At 43.0% G+C, this 18,055-nt stretch overlaps 1 protein-coding gene across 5 annotated transcripts in view; it reads right to left on the reverse strand.

The window, feature by feature from the left end:
* Positions 1-1,105: 1,105 nt before the first annotated feature.
* Positions 1,106-18,055, reverse strand: part of plxna1 (plexin A1) — a 226,735-nt gene continuing 209,785 nt past the window's right edge. For 2 of the 5 annotated variants that reach the window (XM_031899704.1, XM_031899705.1), the window contains 11 exons: positions 17,288-17,434; positions 14,782-14,838; positions 14,192-14,351; positions 13,808-13,911; positions 13,451-13,547; positions 12,222-12,302; positions 11,597-11,787; positions 10,059-10,228; positions 7,201-7,413; positions 6,272-6,422; positions 1,106-4,322 (listed from right to left, as the gene is read on the reverse strand). In XM_031899704.1, the coding sequence (XP_031755564.1) occupies positions 4,227-4,322; positions 6,272-6,422; positions 7,201-7,413; positions 10,059-10,228; positions 11,597-11,787; positions 12,222-12,302; positions 13,451-13,547; positions 13,808-13,911; positions 14,192-14,351; positions 14,782-14,838; positions 17,288-17,434 (1,467 nt within the window). In that variant the 3' untranslated portion in view covers positions 1,106-4,226. 5 annotated transcript variants of the gene reach the window in all.

Genomic DNA, 18,055 nt, shown 5'->3' on the forward strand with positions numbered 1-18,055 from the left:
AACGTGTTGGCATCTTTGTCCAGACTTCTACCAAAGCCTTTTAAAGAGACAGATTGCTCTGTGTGGTCTCAGCAATTTGATGAGCAGAAGGCCTGGCCATGGCTGTAATGCTGGCCATACATGCACCAATAACATTTTGGTATGTGTCTGCTGCCAAACCAGTATCTATAGTAGGGATCCCTGTTTTTTTCTCAGGTAAAAAGTGTTGGGGAGCCACATAAGCATGAAAAAAGTTCTTTGGGGATGCCAAATAAAAGCTCTGATTGGCTATTTGGTAGTCCCATGGAGACTGCTGGCCTGCAGGAAACTCTGCTTGGTGTAAAACTTGCCTCCAAGTCAGAAATGTAAATATGGCATCTACTTTGAGGCCACTGGGAGCCACCAACACATAGGGGGTGGTAAGCAATATGTTGCCCCGGAGCCACTGGTTGGGGGACCACTGATCTACAGTATGTACCATGAATAGTCAGTCAGTTTATTGATTGTGCTGGTTTGAAAACGTCTTTGGTCGAGGGGTAAATGAAAAGAAGCAAAGATGCACCTTCGCATGTCTTTCTTTGCATTTTAATGATTAAGAACAATAAAAAAGTGTCAAAAAATACACTGCTCTGAATAAAACACAGGCACTGACCTGCTTGAAGTTACTCTGAATGTTGCTACCTCTGAGAAAAGTGATACTACTTCTGAATGTAAAACTGCTAATATCATGAAAAGTGTGTGTGTGGGGTATATGTACAATTATTTGGAATACCTGTGCCAAATATTCTCTTGCTGTTGTCAATTTCTGCCCATATACCAGGTTACTGAAATACCTAAGAACTGAGCGTGAATGGCAGCTAAAGCGCGAGAAAGGCTGCACGGTTGTGCAGGAGCTGCCAAATTAAAGATAATCTCAGTGTCCAGTTCTTAGCCGTAAGGCACTATCTGGCTGCCAAGTGTTCCGACCAGATAAAACATAGGCTAATAGAATTAACGTTGCCACCATGGAGACCAGAGATATTCTACAGCAGCATGGGCTAATGAAATGATCTCTCTATATTCAGCCATCCAATAAGGAGAGAACCAGAAGAGCAAATGGGAAGGAGTAAAAGAAGCCACAGACAAGTTTTATTTAGCAAAAATGTTGTTTAATCTCTTTGTGATGCGAGGAATTTATTTACAAGTACTAAATCTGAGCAACGTTAAAATAGCCAGAGGATATTTACAGACCATGGCTCGGCGGAGCTTCAAGTCAACCACAAATCAGACTTTGCCGTAGGCCAGAACACTCTGGGAATTTGCTCTGGTTGTTCCAATCACATCATGGTGACAGTATAAGGGATAAACATAGAGGAGGCCATCCCAGCTACCACTAGAAATACCTGTATGAGCATGGGGCCAAGCTTGCCAGCTGGCATAGAGGTTCCAAAATAACCACATTTGTGGCAGAATGTACCAAATTGAGAGAAAGGGGTGTGCTTAACCGAGAATGCCCGAGGGGACTGCAATACACAACAATGGAAGAATTCAGCCCCATTTATATTTTGGGGGGAGGGTGTTGTAACACTTCTCTCTGATTTCATTGGGAAGTCAACAGGTATAGTGGATCATTATGAATGAACAGCAGTCAATGAAACATATAACCAAATACACCAGGGCACTACTGGTTAAACTGTCCATATGTCGGCCCACCTTTGCTTGTGTGATATTAATAGCATTTGATAAAAAAAAAAACAGTATGAATTGTGATTTAGGCAACCACAGGATGTTACTTGAGTTTTCTGGGTCCCCATCTTTAAATGGCGGTGCTTAGGCATAACTACATCAGCACAGACTTGGGGGCCCTGTTCAGGAAGGGGACTGGTAAGCTTGGGTACAAACCCATGGGCATCTGGCAGTGTCTCTCACATGCAATGTATTCTATGGAGCTAAAGAGCAAAGCCCCACACAGCCTGATTGGTCCCATTAAGACATGTGACCCTTTGTATCAACAGGAATGAGCAACGGCTGACAGTACACATTAGCCTTTAGCCGGATAACTTCATGGCAGAGACTGGAAATCACTTCTGTGGAAGGTAATGAGCTGCGGTGTCTAAGCAAGAATGTTCTGGATAGGGTTTTGGACCTTTAAGTACTTTTAATCATTAACTAAAATACTACACTGGCAAAAGGGAAAGTATCCCTCCAGCAGTGACACAGAAGATGAAGACCATCGACGAATTATATAGAGAAATAATCTCTCTAAGGCCTTCACATTCGGAAATTAAACTTCATTCATTATAGATTGCACCGATCTGAATTCCACTGCCGGGCACAGTTGCTGTCCCCTCTGGCAGGAAAATGTGATGTTCCCACTGCATGAATGAAGGTGCTAAGTCTGATAATACTTGGATAAAGGTATAGGGGGGAATCCAGGTTCTTTTATTTGCCCTTCTATGAAAGACTCTGCCCTCCAAACACCAGCAATGCACACTGAATCTAGAATGTTCCAGCAGCTAACATTAAGATTTGGGGGTAACAGATGTAATGTTACGGCCAAAGGATCGCTATGGCCAAAGGATCGCTATGGCCAAAGGATCGCTATGGCCAAAGGATCGCTATGGCCAAAGGATCGCTATGGCCAAAGGATCGCTATGGCCAAAGGATCGCTATGGCCAAAGGATGCCTCAACTGCTAATGGGTCACGGTTATGCTATGACCAACATGGGCAGCTAAGAAATGGCTTAAACGTTTGCTATTGCACAATAATAAAAGCATCTAAAATGTCTGGCCATTAAAATGCTAATTTCATTGCTGATGAAAAACTAGGATTTATCAATTAATCAAACTAAAAAAAAAAACCCTTTCTCCTCCTCCATCAACACTTTATCCATTCCCTCAAATCAGCTGTCACTCCACTGTTTAACAGTCTATGCGAATTATCTATTGTTCCATAATAAATTAAAAGAGATCAAGAGGTCATCCCTACACCAGTGGTTTGTTCCATCTTTATCAATACTGCGCCATCATTAAGACTGGAGACAGCAGAGGGGCTCAAACTGCTATTGGCCAAGACTCTGCTATTGGCCAAGACTCTTGGCGAGTGAGCGGCTGATGGTGGGCATTCTAGTCTGACAAATGGAGGAGTGTTTGGGCTTCACTGCCTTTGTGGCTTTTGGAACTCTGCCATGGCAAAGCATTGTGGGATTACTATGCCTTCCCAAAGCAAAATCATACATGTACATTTGTGTAAAGAGGTGAATGTGAATGTGCTTCCGTCATGTAGCGTTATTCTGGAGGAAACAAAACATATCCAATATTCATCTGAAATCAAACACAATTCATTCCAAAATAAAAAACAGAATGGGGGGTGGATGGGTTTCCTAAGAAACTTGAAATGTAACTTTTCTTTCCAGGTTTCCATGGTAGTTCCTGTGACCGCTCCATAGCCGAGGGTGGTCCGCCCCTTTCCGGAACATCTCCCTCCCCCATGTTTCACAATTAGAGTTTCTTCTTTATTCATTATTTTTTTCCCCATTTTTATTCACTAAAACGACATTCAAAGGAAACATGGCACAGAACGAAATCTAGAAAAATATCAAAGCTTCTGGAACAGTTTATCCTTCCTGTAGGAGCATCTGTGGAGTGGTTTTTTCGATTGTGGTTTTCCAGAAACACAAAAACACCTTTTTTTGCCTTTTTCATCTCATTTTATGATTTCTTGTTTTTTTTTTTTTTCTTGTTTTTTTTTTAATTTCTTTAAAAACCCAAGATTTTCAGTAAATTGTGCAAATGTAGCATTAACACTAGTGGCTGAAAGCCAAAGAGAGAGGTCGTTTAGGGTTTGAGAGTAGCCCGGGGGGATTTTTGGGGGGAGACGGGATGAGAGGAAACCAGTCTTCCTTAGTAATCCATGGATGTTACGTGGCCAGGCGTACTGTCTCGTCCCTGGAACGTTCAAGCAGCTCCCATTGTTTTAAATCTATATTTTTAATTTGTATTGAAATTTGAGTCCCTTAAAACTGTTTATTTTATAAAGGTTTCTAAGTCATTCTTTGAAATGTTTTCTAAAGTCTTTATATGTATATATTTATATATATACACACACACGCACACGTTTATTTTGTTCGTTCTCTCATGGAAGTTCCAAACGAGTTTCTGCAGCCGGCGGTTTCCGTCGCCACAAGGGCTCGCGGTCAGTCTGCAGGGTTCCCTCTGTCTTGGTTGCCATCGGGAGGGGGGACCAAGTCACGCAGAGACTTTGGACTTCAACTACTCTGCGCCATTGTGTCGATGACCTGTTCCAGTTTACTTCGTAGCCGCTGCCTCCTTGCTTGTTCGTCTTTTTCCAACGCAGTTAGAATCTGCAAAAAAAGGTGAGAAATGTACTTAATATGTGATTTAATATCTTTCTGTCACTCCATTATGATGGAGAGCTACGAATAAAACTATATCTCCCTTTATAGAAGCATCGCTGATGAGGACACCTAAACCTGTCTCAATTTTATAGACCAAGTGGCCACACATTTTTAAATTCAAGTTCATCAATGAACAGTATGCAACAGACTGCGGGTCTGGTCCCTGTAATGGGGAGCAGAGCAAGGGCTTCAGGGTCCATTCTTAAGGCAGTTAGGGACACATTTGGAGAGTCATGGAAGACCATCTAGAACAGGGGTGTCAAACTCAATCATATAAGGGGGCCAAAATCTAAAACACAGGCTAAGTCTTGGGCCAAATTTTTTATTAATATACTTAGTAAGATACTAAGGGGTATATTTATCACAATGTGTAAAAAGTGGAGTAAGACATTTCCAGTGATGTTGCTCATAGCAGCCAATAGATGCTTTGTTACTGTTGAAATCTGATTACTGATTGGATGCCTTGGGCAACATCACTGGTAATGCTTCACTCCACTTTTTACACAGCATGATAAATATACCCCTTAGTCTTAGTTACTATGTGAGGAAAATGGAAACTGATCAGGCTGGATGGTCAGACACACTCTCCAAGGGCCACATAAAACAGCCAGGTGGGCCGGATTTGGCCCCCGGGCCTTGTGTTTGACATATATGATCTAGAAGGTCAGTTAAGGAAGATTTGGGGTGAACAATTATTTCATGTGAGATAAATCAATAAAAGTCTGAATGGTTGATAAAGCAATGTTTCCTTATATAGTAATCTAAGGATCATGACACACGGGGAGATTAGTCCGGCCATGACAAATCTCTGTTGTCGCAGGCGACTAATCTCCCCACAATGCCATCCCACCGGCTAGAACGTAAATCGCCGGTGGGATGGCATATGTAGCGCCGCTATTTCCTCTCAAGGCAAATTTGGCAAATCGCGGTGCTGCAAATGCCATTCCACCGGCGATTTACATTCTAGCCGGTAGGATGGCATTGTGGGGAGATTAGTCGCCCGCGACAACGGAGATTTGTCATGGCGCGACTAAACTCCCCGTGTGTCATGGCCCTAATGGGACACTGGTCAAATGATGGGTCCCAAATGGGGACCTTGAACCAAAGTGAAGAAGCCCTAGTGATGAAACACATCATTGACTACAAAACAAACAACTTTACATGTAAAATTATCAGTCAGTCCAAGAAAGTATTGTCCCATTTTCACATAAAATACCCAACATGGGCAAACAGTTCTGAGATTTCGGCAGAAAACATGCACAAGCCCAGATTCCCATTTGTGCCATCAGGTTTAATCAGTGTTTTAAAATGAACTGGCATTTTTCCAATAAGGTGACACTTAAAGATAATGCGCCAGTTATAGGGGAAAAGGAAGTGGCAGTCTGTTCTCTCAAACAGTACTGAATAGAAACAACTGATATTATTTTTGGTCATAATTTGCATTGCAATTTTCCATTCGAACTGAACTATTTCAGAGAAGAGTTACCACTTCCTCCCACGGGGGTAACTAGGGAAAGTACCTGCTGTGACTATACACTTAATATGGCCACATCACGCATAGGAATCCTGTATGGAATAAATCACATCTTATTTCTGACACCAACTCAACCCCAATGACAACCTATCTCCTGCGTTAATTTGCATGGATATTCACCCCCCCCCCCCTTGCTTTGACATTTCACTGCTGCTATAGCTTGTGCTCATTAGTATCCAGTTAATTGTTAATACAATTACTATCATCTTAATAAGAGAGAGAGCTCTGTGCTTGTTTATGAGCTAAATATAAAGCCGAGCGTTTCTCAGAGCTCCTGCGCGGGGGATATAGAATGGATGTACAGAACAATAAACAGTAATATATCGTGGCTGACAGTCAGTAGATCTCGCCCGGCACTTACCTCGTCTCTGTATTTTGTGATATAAGAGTAAATCTCATGCAGGGCACTCATGCTGTTGAACTGGCTCAGGTGTAATCGGGATTGTTCGGCAAGGTACGCGCTCATATCCTGGTCGCTAATAACCGACATTTTGGCAATATCTGCGTAATACCTGCAAGTGGGAAATACTATCATGAGATACACACAGTAGTAGGGCAAAAGCCTTAGGCTGACGGAATGTGATGGTGTAACTCAAACCTCCTGAAGAGCTACAGGTTGCACATCCCTGACTAATACAAAACGTGTAACAACTGTTATACAAAATAATGAGTGATTTGGGCTATCCTTCAAGAATATTTTCTGGACACAGGGCCCTATCTGGTGCTGCAAATGCCTTTTTACCCTTCACTACTAATAACATGCCAATGCACTAGTTTTAGTTATGGTTAATGGCCCACCCAAACCCAAATATATAGACCAGATATAGAGCCGGGCCAAGACATAAGGGCACCCAAGGTAAGCCCTTCCCCCCCGTCCTGGCAACTCTTCCATCAAGCTCTCGTAAGCTTTCCAACTCTTTCCCCACCCCCAATAACCGCTCCACAACTTCCTTCCACCCCCTGCTTAGCACCTCAGCTTGTTTCTATCTTCCGCTGCCCCCATGACATTCTGATCATCAGGGTAGGAGTTATAGGCAGGCATGTGTCTAGTGTCTAGTATTCTAGCCCCCCACCCACTGTTACACATTAGGCATGTGAGTATGGCTCAGCAAGGATCCTACCCACGTGCCTCTGCTGCCTACCCCTAGTCCCAGTCCTGACTAGATTAAAATGAGCACCGGACTCCTACATTCTCCTACAATAAATACACTAGCAGCCAAGTGCACTACAGCACATATGTGCTACAATTATTTGTTGGAAACCATTGGGGACCCAGATGCAGCCACTCACCTCTCCACCCAACTCTTGTAATTGGGTATGTCCTTGGCATACAGCAGCTTGTTACTTGGGGAGTCCTTGCCCAGCTTATGTTCTGACGTGGAACAGGAATCCATGAACGTCTGGGCTACCACAGAAAGGCAGGCGTCCGTGATGCTGTTCTTATGAATGTCGAACACGAACTGTGGATTTTTAATGACGTTCACCCAGAATCTCAGTGGCAAACTAGAAACAAAGAGTGAGAGAGTAAAGTCACACATGAACTAGCAGATAATTATCCATAGATTTGCTCTAATTAGCCTAAGGAACAGTGTTGCACTGCATGAAAGAAAAGATAATACGAGTATTAACTATGCTCACAAGTGTTGCATTCATCTCAGCGCTTCTATGGAGAGATGTGCACAAAGCTAACGATTGCCTGTTGATATCTATGGGATCATTTGCCAGTTACAGGGGTACAGATATCAAAATAAGCCATTGCTTTGCCTCAAACCAATGAACCTGCCTCTAATTCTACATATTTACTACTTTACTTCATGCGTGTATCCTGGCACAAATGGATTATCTCCTTCCTTCCTGTCACGTGACTCTAGTGCTATTTTAACCTAAACAGGGTCGGGGGTCATCAATCCCTTTGTTCTTTTCTATCCCAACACTGCAGCTTGATCATACACATGAACATCAACGGTACATAGAATATTAAATGACAATTACTGCATATTATAACATTATCCTTTTACTTTCTCATCACCCCTAGGTGCTTCAGGGTTGTAAATCCATAATTAGCGAGTTAGGTGTTAGAAGCATCGTTGCCTGATTTTCTGTTACATAGCTAGAATTTTATACTTGGGAGGAAGCGTAGTCAAATATATTCCTATATGCAACTATAGGTGTGTTCTACATGGGCTCAACTGATGTCAGGGCGGAGTCAGAAGTGTGGGGTATAATCTAAGAGGGGGATGCTGGGAGTTGTTGTCCCTCTGTTTTATATCTATCCCATGCAATGAGTGCCTCACTCTGTTTATAGGCCCTAAACACAGTTTCCAAGTCAGACAGACAGAATCTGTGTGTTCCGCAAAGCATGAAGGGAAGCGTTAATGGGTCATTGGCATGCTGAGGGAGCTGGAACATGTAGTCTAGAACACAATAGCATGCAAAAAATTACATTGTAGAATGTTTTGGCCAATGGCACATCCAACAGCTAAAGCAGGTATGTTGCACAGGATTTACACACAGGCCTGATCACTGAACCGTCCTATAGCCACAGCACTGGTAGAGATCACAGGCTGTCATACATATTCTGAAAAAGTACCGAAACACCAGCTTTAATCATGATCTTCAGCATTGTTCTTTAAACTGCTTTACTGGATTATCCTTGTGGTTGTGCTTTTATTATTAAGAAGGAATGAAGTTCCCATGGTACTGTATGAAATCCCAGGTAACGTTCTCGTGGTAGTAAATCTTGATGGGACATCACTGCTCAAACTAGACCCCACATTGGTAAAGTCTGGGAACCCCCGCTGGAAAGCTTTCATGTGAGCAAGAGAAGCTGCATTCTGAAAGTGGCCAAACACTGGCAGATTTAAGCTGCTGACTGGGGTCCTCTAAGCTGGCCATACACGCACCGATAATATCGTACGAAACCTCGTTTCGTACGATATTCGGTGCGTGTATGGCAAGTCGGCGAGTTGATCGATATCGCAGGAGGCTGCTGATATTGGTCGACTCGCCAATCGGCCAGGTTAAATGATTTTGATCGGGTGCCATAGAAGGCGCCTGAGCAAAATCTGTCTTCAGAGCTGAGAGAAATCCTATTGATTTCTACCTCCTTATCTGCCGTTTCAGCCCTGAAGGTTAGTGGCGGATCTGACAATCTTTAGTGCGACCGATGGTCGCACAAAAGATTGCAGATCGCCACATGTGTGGCCACCTTTAGACGGATTCAGCAGCTTATTTGCCAGTGTATGGGGCCCTCTGAAGGGCCTCCCTGACCAACATCTGCCCAAAAATCACCCACCTTATCTGTTCCTGGTTTGAATTTTACATGCTGGTTCTGTAGATAAACATAAGCACAGACTCTGTGCATGTTCACGGATTGTTCTATCTCCGTACGGCAGTGGGGATTAAGCTTGTGTGTGTGCATTCCCAAGGTTTCCCTGCTAATTGCCTGCACTTACTCAACCATAAAAAAGCAATTTGTCTATCATATTAGAAATGTCATACATGTGAAAGCTTCCCTGGCTGGACCAGTCACAACACCGTACGTATGCAATCCCTTGGCTGGACAAATGGAGATGAGGGTGCCCACTGGAGAATAAGGGAGATTGACAGAGGAAGAGCACCTGGCACAGTAGCTCAGAATCCCACAATGACTTTCAAGTGACCTTCCCCCATACGCACACGTGCAATTTATACTGGTATGAGAGGATAATTAGAAGGTTTGAGCCAAGAATATTAACGAGGGTAGTGTCACTGGGCAATCAAGAGGGGCAATAAGAGGTGACATTCCAGTACAAAGCCTGCATGTGTCTAATTGTGGGAAGAAGAAAGAGACGTGTGAAATTGTCATTCTGTATTATATCAGTCTTCCCATTTATTTTTATTGTTTTACTTTGTATTTATCTATTATTATCTTATTAACACCCTGTTTGTATTAATGTATTCTACTGTACAGTGCTGTGTACATAAGTAGCACTTTATAAATAAAGATATACATACATACATACATAACCACTGTCAGTCCATAGCAATGAAGAACAGGGCCAGGAGGAAGTAGGTGTGCGTCTGTCTAAGTGCTTATGTCTGTGTAATAATAATAGAAGTGGTGGCAACCTCGGCACTAGGCACAGTATGCTGCAAGGTGGGCTCACCAGTTACTTTTCCATGTGTGGCGCACATCGTAGTCGGTGATCTGATGCTTGTCCGCCTGCTCGTCCAGGAAATCAAACATGTATTTAATAGCGAGCGGGAGCGCGCTTCCACGGTGTGCCGTGCTGAAGATTGTCTCAAACAGATCATCCACAAACTTCTGGAGAGTTCCCTGAAAAAGGGAGAAAGGAATGTGTTAAGCAGGGTACAAAGGGGACTCACAATGGGAAGCCCTTGGCAGAAGACTTCAGACTATTTTTTACTTGATGGCTCAGACTGAGAGCCTCTGGCTTGCAGGGACCATTCCCAGGGACCTCTGCTTTCTAGAGAATCAATGCACTGTCCAGTATGGGAACAGAAGGGCTGTAAGTTCAGAATCCATCACTTTAACACAGAACAAAGCTCGGAGGGGTTGAATGGCTCTACCAACATAAATAGGTGTTGGGTAAGGGGTTACTGTGGGCCAAAGGCAGACTATCATGGCTTCCTCTGCATTTCATGTTGAATGTTTAGAAGAGCCATATACAAACCATAGTGATCCAAAATCAGTGGCCAGCTGCATGTCCATAGGCCTGTGGGCTGATTGGCTGGATACTGTATGAGATCAGTCAGGGTATGGCCACCTTAAGGCTCAGGAAGCGTTTTCATCATAAGGAAAGTGCACTTTAAGGATCTAAATCCCACTTCCTACACTTCAGCTCAACTTGCTGCCATTTTTTTTAGTGATATCAGCATGATTCTTACCGTTGAAAGTAAAGTCAGTATATTGGTTTGAACATTTTGCAGAAATTGGGGCTTTATAGAAAAAAAAGATGTTCATTTGTGTCAGAATCCATCGATCCTCAGTACCCCCCTCAGATTGTCTTTTGCTGATGCCAGGAAGCAGCTAAATTGCTACACCAATCATTGCCGTACAAAAGCCGCCATGGGAAATATACTCTGCGCTACAAGACAGCAGCAAGGGGCATTTCTGCATTGTCATCAGCAAAAAAGTCAACATTTGCCCTCCAGCTGTTCTCCTGCTTTGTTTGGCAAGGCTATAGGGAGCGCTGGACTGTTTCTCTAGGCATAAGGTCAGTTTACATGGACTATATAACCCCTTCCTAAGGGGTAAGTTTGTCTTTTGGTTGAAAAAGTAGCTGGATAAAATCACAGCTATGCTGTAGTCGGAGTTACTTTTTAAAATGACTTGCATTCTTTCCCCTTATATTATATGTTAAATACTGTCTGGTTGCAGAGTTAATGACCCTATGGCTATGTTTTTCATATGATTTGTTTTTATCTTTATATGCAATACCTTTCCTATGCATAATCTATATTTAATCTGTCCATCCTAGCCACTACTAGAGAAAGACAAGAGAGAGAAAAGTATAGAAAAGGAAGAGGTAAGAGAGACAATTGTCCCTTTGTTACCCAATATACTGGCCTTATAGTGGCCTACAAGTCCTTCAAGTTTTGTGACAGGGTTTGGCCAAGCACTTTTTGATGTAGGTTGATTGGGTTTCACCAGAATGCTGGAAACTCAACACTAACTACTCACCTTTGTAGCCAAGAGGCGAGTCAGGTAGATCTCAGACACCATCTTGCTACCTCTATCGCCCTCCCGCTGATCTAGGTGGTCATGGTTTTTCACCAGGTGCCAGAGTTTGGTTCCACTCTCCAGGTCAGGGGTGATCATAGGGGTGCGGGACCTCAGGCTGTCTGGGCTTGATGCGGTCCGTAGCATACTCTCTGATGTGATAATAAAAAAAAAGTCATTATTATAATTGTTTCTTTCAGAACAACCAGTAACACACATCTGAACTTTTCCAACAAGCTATTTAAATACACTCTAACCACAAAAATATTCTGTATAGTTTGTGGTAATTTAATAAATGTTGCAAAGTTTGCAGCTGGTCTAAACCACAGCAACCAATCAGCAGCTTGCATTTATTATTTAAAAACAATAATTGCATGGGGTTGCTGTAGGATACTAGACCTGGTGCAAACATTGCGACTTTTATTATTTTACCATTCACTCTCGGAACAGGCTGTGAGCAATCTCAACAAAGCCAAGTAAACATGGCCATAGATGGCCCAATAAAAGCTGACAAGTTGGCCCCTTCGGACTGAGTTGGCAGCTTATTAGTCCATGTATGGGACCTTCCAGTCTGACTGACCGATACCTGGCCAAAAATCTGCCTGCTGATGTTGTCCTCTCCCGACAGGTCTCCGTAGGCCCACAGTATGATGATCCAACTGGTGGCCTAGGGGCAAACGAATGGATTAGCCTGATTTGACCCAGTGTGTAGGTGTGAAATTAGGCAGCTCTACTCGTTTGGGAAACTTGCAAAACAAATGAATCTTTAGGGTAATGGCACATGGAGCGGTGTGTTGTCCACGTGAACACGAAAATATGTTTTCATCCCACTAAAATATTGTATTCTTTGCAGCATACTTGCTTTACTGTTCAAAAACACGAAAAAGTGATCATTTTCAAGCAATAAAGACTGCATGCCGACAAGGATAAAGACATTCCAATATTTGGGCCTTATGTCAGTGTGCAATTATCCTTAGGTGTGTGGCTAGCTTAATGCCTTAAAAAGTTGGGCAGTCTCCACTATGGCTCAGAAGAGAAAAAAATTCCCTTACAGCAAACAGAAAACTACTGCAAAAACTGGGGAAAAAACAAAGTACATGTGGTTCCAACCCCAAGAGCTTACTATGAAAGCATACTTCAATACATAGTCATAAACTGCCCACAAAGTGACTGTGCCAGGCAAGTGGGCTCCATGCTAGACAGAATGCTTTCAAATGCCATTTTCCTGTTTGCTCGTCACATTTGCTGCCTTCAAAGCCCCTTTTTCTTCCAAAGCGCCAGATGTATTTAATGAACGTTTCCCAAAAGCTTTCAGCGAATAATGTTTCATTTCTAAGCGTTTTATTTTCTCTCTCTAAGCGACACCTACAATGCAAATTGAAAAGCTGTAGGCAGAGGCTTGTTACGTGGCTGACATTTCAAAGCCAATTACGTGTGATAATTAATTTTAGCATCACTATCGGTTTACTTTGATTGGAGAGAGGGCTTGCTGCTTTAATTAGATGGTAAAAGGAGAATATTTGTTTGACCTCCAGATATTGCTGTGTATTAGAATCTAAACAAAGAGCAGCAGCTAAAAGCTGCTCTGCTAACCTTCCCAGAGGTCCCTGCACTCTTCTGCTCACCAATGGGTGCTGTTCGTATTGCACAAGGTAAAAAATGCCCAGAGGCACAATCACAGGGAGAAAAGTCAAGGGCAGAGAAATGCCAAGTGGGGAGAGCAGAGCAAAACACTGACAAACAGATGGACGAGTTAGATAGAATAGAGAGGAAGGGAGAGAAATGAACGGGGAAGAACACATGCAAGGGACTCACCGTATCTGCTCAGGGACTTTGTAAACGTCGATGAGTTTGAGATGTTGTAGGCAGAGTTCTGTTTGGGTACCAGTGCCACTGAAGATCCGTCTGTCACCTACATAACATAGTACCATATATTAAGATATTAGTCCTGAAAAAGTTACAGCCTCGGCCTAACCACTAATGCACCATAGGTACACCCACTACTGCAGTAATCATTCCACCACTCACTGTGACATTTGTGCTAGAACAATGGCACGGCAGACAATCGCCACCTCAGCCTCCGCAATCGTTCATATTCATTCAGACATATTTATCAACACGCTGCATTCTAATGGCCCTGACTGCTTTGATACTTTCTGCTGACTACCATACCTGATAATGCGCCAATGTGTTCAGTCGTTTCCAGTCATTGTCTATCTTGGTCGTCACATCCTCATCTTGCAGTATAATGCGTGCCATCCTACCCTGACGCCATTCTGAGGAAAGAGCACAACAAACAATTGAACTGTATACTCATAGCAGTGGAGGCTGCAGCATGTATAGTTACATATAGTACGCAACTGTAAATGAGGATATAAGAAATGGCTGGCCAGACAGCTAGAACTAAGTACGGAGAAGGCTTTTTTGAGCCTGTGGAAAAGGTGGCCATGATGTTGTGAAGAGATGAAGGCACAATGAAGATAGAGAGTTTAAGAGTGTCGATGAGCAAGGCAAAGCGTGACAATAGTTTACTACAGCATGACCATAAGCTCTTACCCAGGTCCATGTCTCCTGCCTTGGGTCGCTGGGAGTATGGAACGCCTTTATACACAGCATCAAGCAGTTTCTCCTTCACTTGGGTTATGGTGTCACAGTTCAGCACCTTGACAGGGATTTCAGGGGCATTCTCATTCTCAGGGTTCACACAGTTTAGGGTCTGTGAAAAAATAGTGCAAGCGTGATATATTTGTCTAAAAAAATATAGAAATACAAAAAACAAAAAAAAATCTGCACATTCCATTGCACAGCCTTTCCCACCAAGCCAACTTCTAAGCAAGATAGTTACTCGCTGGTCATCATATCACTCTCAGGCTTTTTTGCTTGATATAACAATGTAGTGACACAATGTACCATGGCGGGTCATGCAATGTCACAGCCATTTGTATGAGATAGCAGAAGGAGTGTTTATCCACATCTCTGCCTTACAATAATCCCAACCCAACAAAGGCAAAAGCAACCCAGATAGTCTCAGGTTGGGGGGCATTGATTAAATGGTTTGAAGAATCCAGCCAAAGATGCACTCTCAGAGGGCAAACCCCTGCACAAAAGAGAAGGGTGAGAGCGGAAGGGGTGGCGTCTGAACTTACTTGAGGCGAGCGGCAACATGATTCATCGCTCAGCCCAACGTCATCAGCACAAGGATTCTTCAATCCATTACATGGACAAGGCAGATTAGTACGAGACACAAGAGAGAGAAAGAGAGAGAGAGAGAGGAAGGGATTGGGGGAGAGAGAGAAAAAGACCAATGTAAAACAACCAGCTCTCTACTTAACACCACATGGCTTGGGGTAGGGGGAGGCAACAATATCCAGAAGCAAACACAATTAATGGAATTCCATTCATGGAATTAAGCACGGCAGCTCAGCTTTGTTAAATGCAACATGTTATGTAATGCACATTTGGATGCGCCAACTCTTCAGGTGCGGTTTAAGTGGTTATCCACTTATGTTAATGGATCAATCACAGCCACGCTGAGAAACAGCTCGGATTCACTTCCCAGCCATGATCATGGAAACAAACAAACCAGGCAACATCTTCTGACAGTGAAACATGCCTGTGCCCGTGACAGGGTAATAACAGGAGTTGTGAAACAGTGATACATGGCACGGAAATGTATGGTGCTAGCATGGCGGGATGGATATATTCAGCGTCAATGGGGATTGCTGCGTGTCAGGGCACATACGGCAGCTCCATGGGTTTCAGATACTATTAAATAAGGAAAACGTTACTTTAATGGACGGAAGCCATAGCTTTCTAGCCAAAATAGGAATGATTTCTACCCCGCTTTTGGGAAGTGAGATTTAAAATAGAAGATGATTCAGACAATCTTTTTAATTCATAAATGAGAAAGCCAGGAGAACTGGCACCGGTTAAAGATATGCTACAGCATTTAATTAAGCCAAGTCATTTTGTGTGAAAGGATGCCACGGCCCAGCATTAAGTACAGAAAAGAATAAGTAGGCACAGGGGCTTGATTCCCAGAAAAATCCCTCTTCTGAGGCAACTTCCCAGAATCCTGCAGTGTTCTCAAACCTTGAGGGCAAATTTGGGAATTCTTATGAGGGACACTGTACCCAATTCAGGAATATGTTTGAGAGTTGGATTTTTAAAGGATCTGGACTTTGGTCAAGTCTTGAGTCCGTGGCCAAAACCAAGCCACACCCTAAATGTGCATTTAAGGCACTAGACCGCTGAGGTGGGGACAATTTTAGGGTGGACTTTAAATAAGCGAACCGTAATTTGGTATTGAGTTTATGGAGGATTCATTATTGGGCTGAATTGAGTAATTACAGATTTGCTGCATCCCGTTAATTTAGGACAAATTTTGGGTTAGAAAAGAGCACTTTTATAGCCTAGTTTATGTGGTGGTTCAACTGGCGGGAAATCCAGCTTTCTAAATGTGACCATTTGGTTGGCTTTTCCAATGAAAAATTTGTATCTGAGTGGGACACTAGTGCCACTGACATTGCATGGCCTAAGAAACTGCATCTGCTGCCGTTTACCCAAGTCAAATGTCATCTATGATCACGTGACCCTGTGCATTTCATCAGCGTCAAGCAGCAGCAAAGCACATATATAAAAGCTAATGGATGTATGCTGTAATACAGCAGTGATGCACAGGAAGCTCCCCATCCAAGGACACCATGATTGTCAATAAGTCTTCATTTTAGAAGTCATCATTCTTTACCAAGGCCAGGCTGATCTTTAGCTGCACAGATCAGATCTTTGGATTGACTGGAACTACGGAATCAATGGCAAATACCAATTGAAGGCTGCTTTTCCCAACACATTCAGTATAATTTTGGCCCACACGCTGACCAGTACTTTGCCAGCATTATCAGCCTATGTCAAAGATATATTTATCACCAAGTTGAACAAAATATGGCAGCTAATCTGGCTGAGATACAACATACCCATCTTATAAGTATATTGCTGTATATGAAACCATGCCATGTAGGTTTGCATAGCTTTGAGCCCATTTTTATTGCATGTGTTGCTGAGAAAAAAGGCAATCTTCTTCGCCTACCCACTCTGTTACTTTTCTTTATTGATTACTAAATGCCTCGTTATTGTGACCAATAGAAAATCCTTCCTGAGGAATGCATATTGATTGGGAGCCTTCCACTGCTTGTCTGTGTACTCAGTCATAAAATATGTCTAGAAGCAGCGCCATAAAACAAGGCCAGGCTACTGGGTTTGACAGAGAGAAGTAGATAAAAGCCACATGATAAACAGGACAGGGGTTTATAAATGGAAGTATAAACTGCAACTGTAGCAAACAGCCATTTCCCTGCACTGCTTTTCTCACGATTGTACAGTGGCGATTTTAATACAACGCTGCTCTTCAGCACCCCAGTAATTATGGGTTGGTGGGATGAACTAATCTTCCAGAAATGGGTTAATTCATCTGATATCCTGCATTGTGGCATTAGTAAAATTTGGAGCACAGCTGTATGAGCAAGAGGTGACTTCCATTACCCGTGGGCTGGGATTAGCCCATCTGTACTGAGTTGCTGGCAAGAGTATGCATGATCAGAATATGGCAGCCCCCGCCCCGTGTAACAGCTGGGAAGTAGAACTTCGTGAACTTACCAGTGTCTTGTAGTCGATCTGCTGACGGATCAGCTTGTCCTCACTCAGCGAGTAGCGGGCCTCTCCTGTGATGGCATCAATAGGTCCTTTCTCCATCTGTTGCTTGATGGCACAGTACAGCATGAAGAGCGGCTCACCGGCACATTCCTGCAATAAGGCAAGGGAGACATTGATATAAAGGTGCTGTCACTGGACTTGAATGATTTAAACAGATTTGTATGAATCGGGAGAGCAAAGTAGCATTGATATAAACTGCACCTCCTTGGGCGCAACTAGGGTGATCATATCCTTAAAACTATGAGATGCAATAATGATCTCACATATCTAGAACGTTGGTCTTGAGACTTGGACCACAGAGGGGTCTTGAACCCTACAGTGTACTTTTGCTACAAATACAGAATAAATGCTTTAAATCCATAGGGGGCACCTGTCATGTTAAAACATCCCCGACCCAAGGTAAGTGCCTGCTGCAACACAAGACACATGGGGGTCATTAATCAACAACGGGCAAATTTGCCTGTGGGCATTAAACCATGGCAATGAATCAATTTGTTCCATTCATTCTTCTACCTGCAGCTGGCTGAAAAAAAAACCCAATCACTGATTGGTAGTTATGTCTTACTGCCCACGGGTAAATCTGCCCAGTGTTGATAAATGAGCCCTATTGAGTCTTTCGATTCCCAATGTACATTAAGCAAAAATCTTCAATGGTTTTAAAGTTATTTGCAACTTTTTGAAAGCAAAATGTAAATCTAAGAAACTTTCTAA

This window comes from Xenopus tropicalis, chromosome 4 (assembly GCF_000004195.4).
Source record: "Xenopus tropicalis strain Nigerian chromosome 4, UCB_Xtro_10.0, whole genome shotgun sequence".
Lineage (NCBI taxonomy): Eukaryota > Metazoa > Chordata > Amphibia > Anura > Pipidae > Xenopus > Xenopus tropicalis.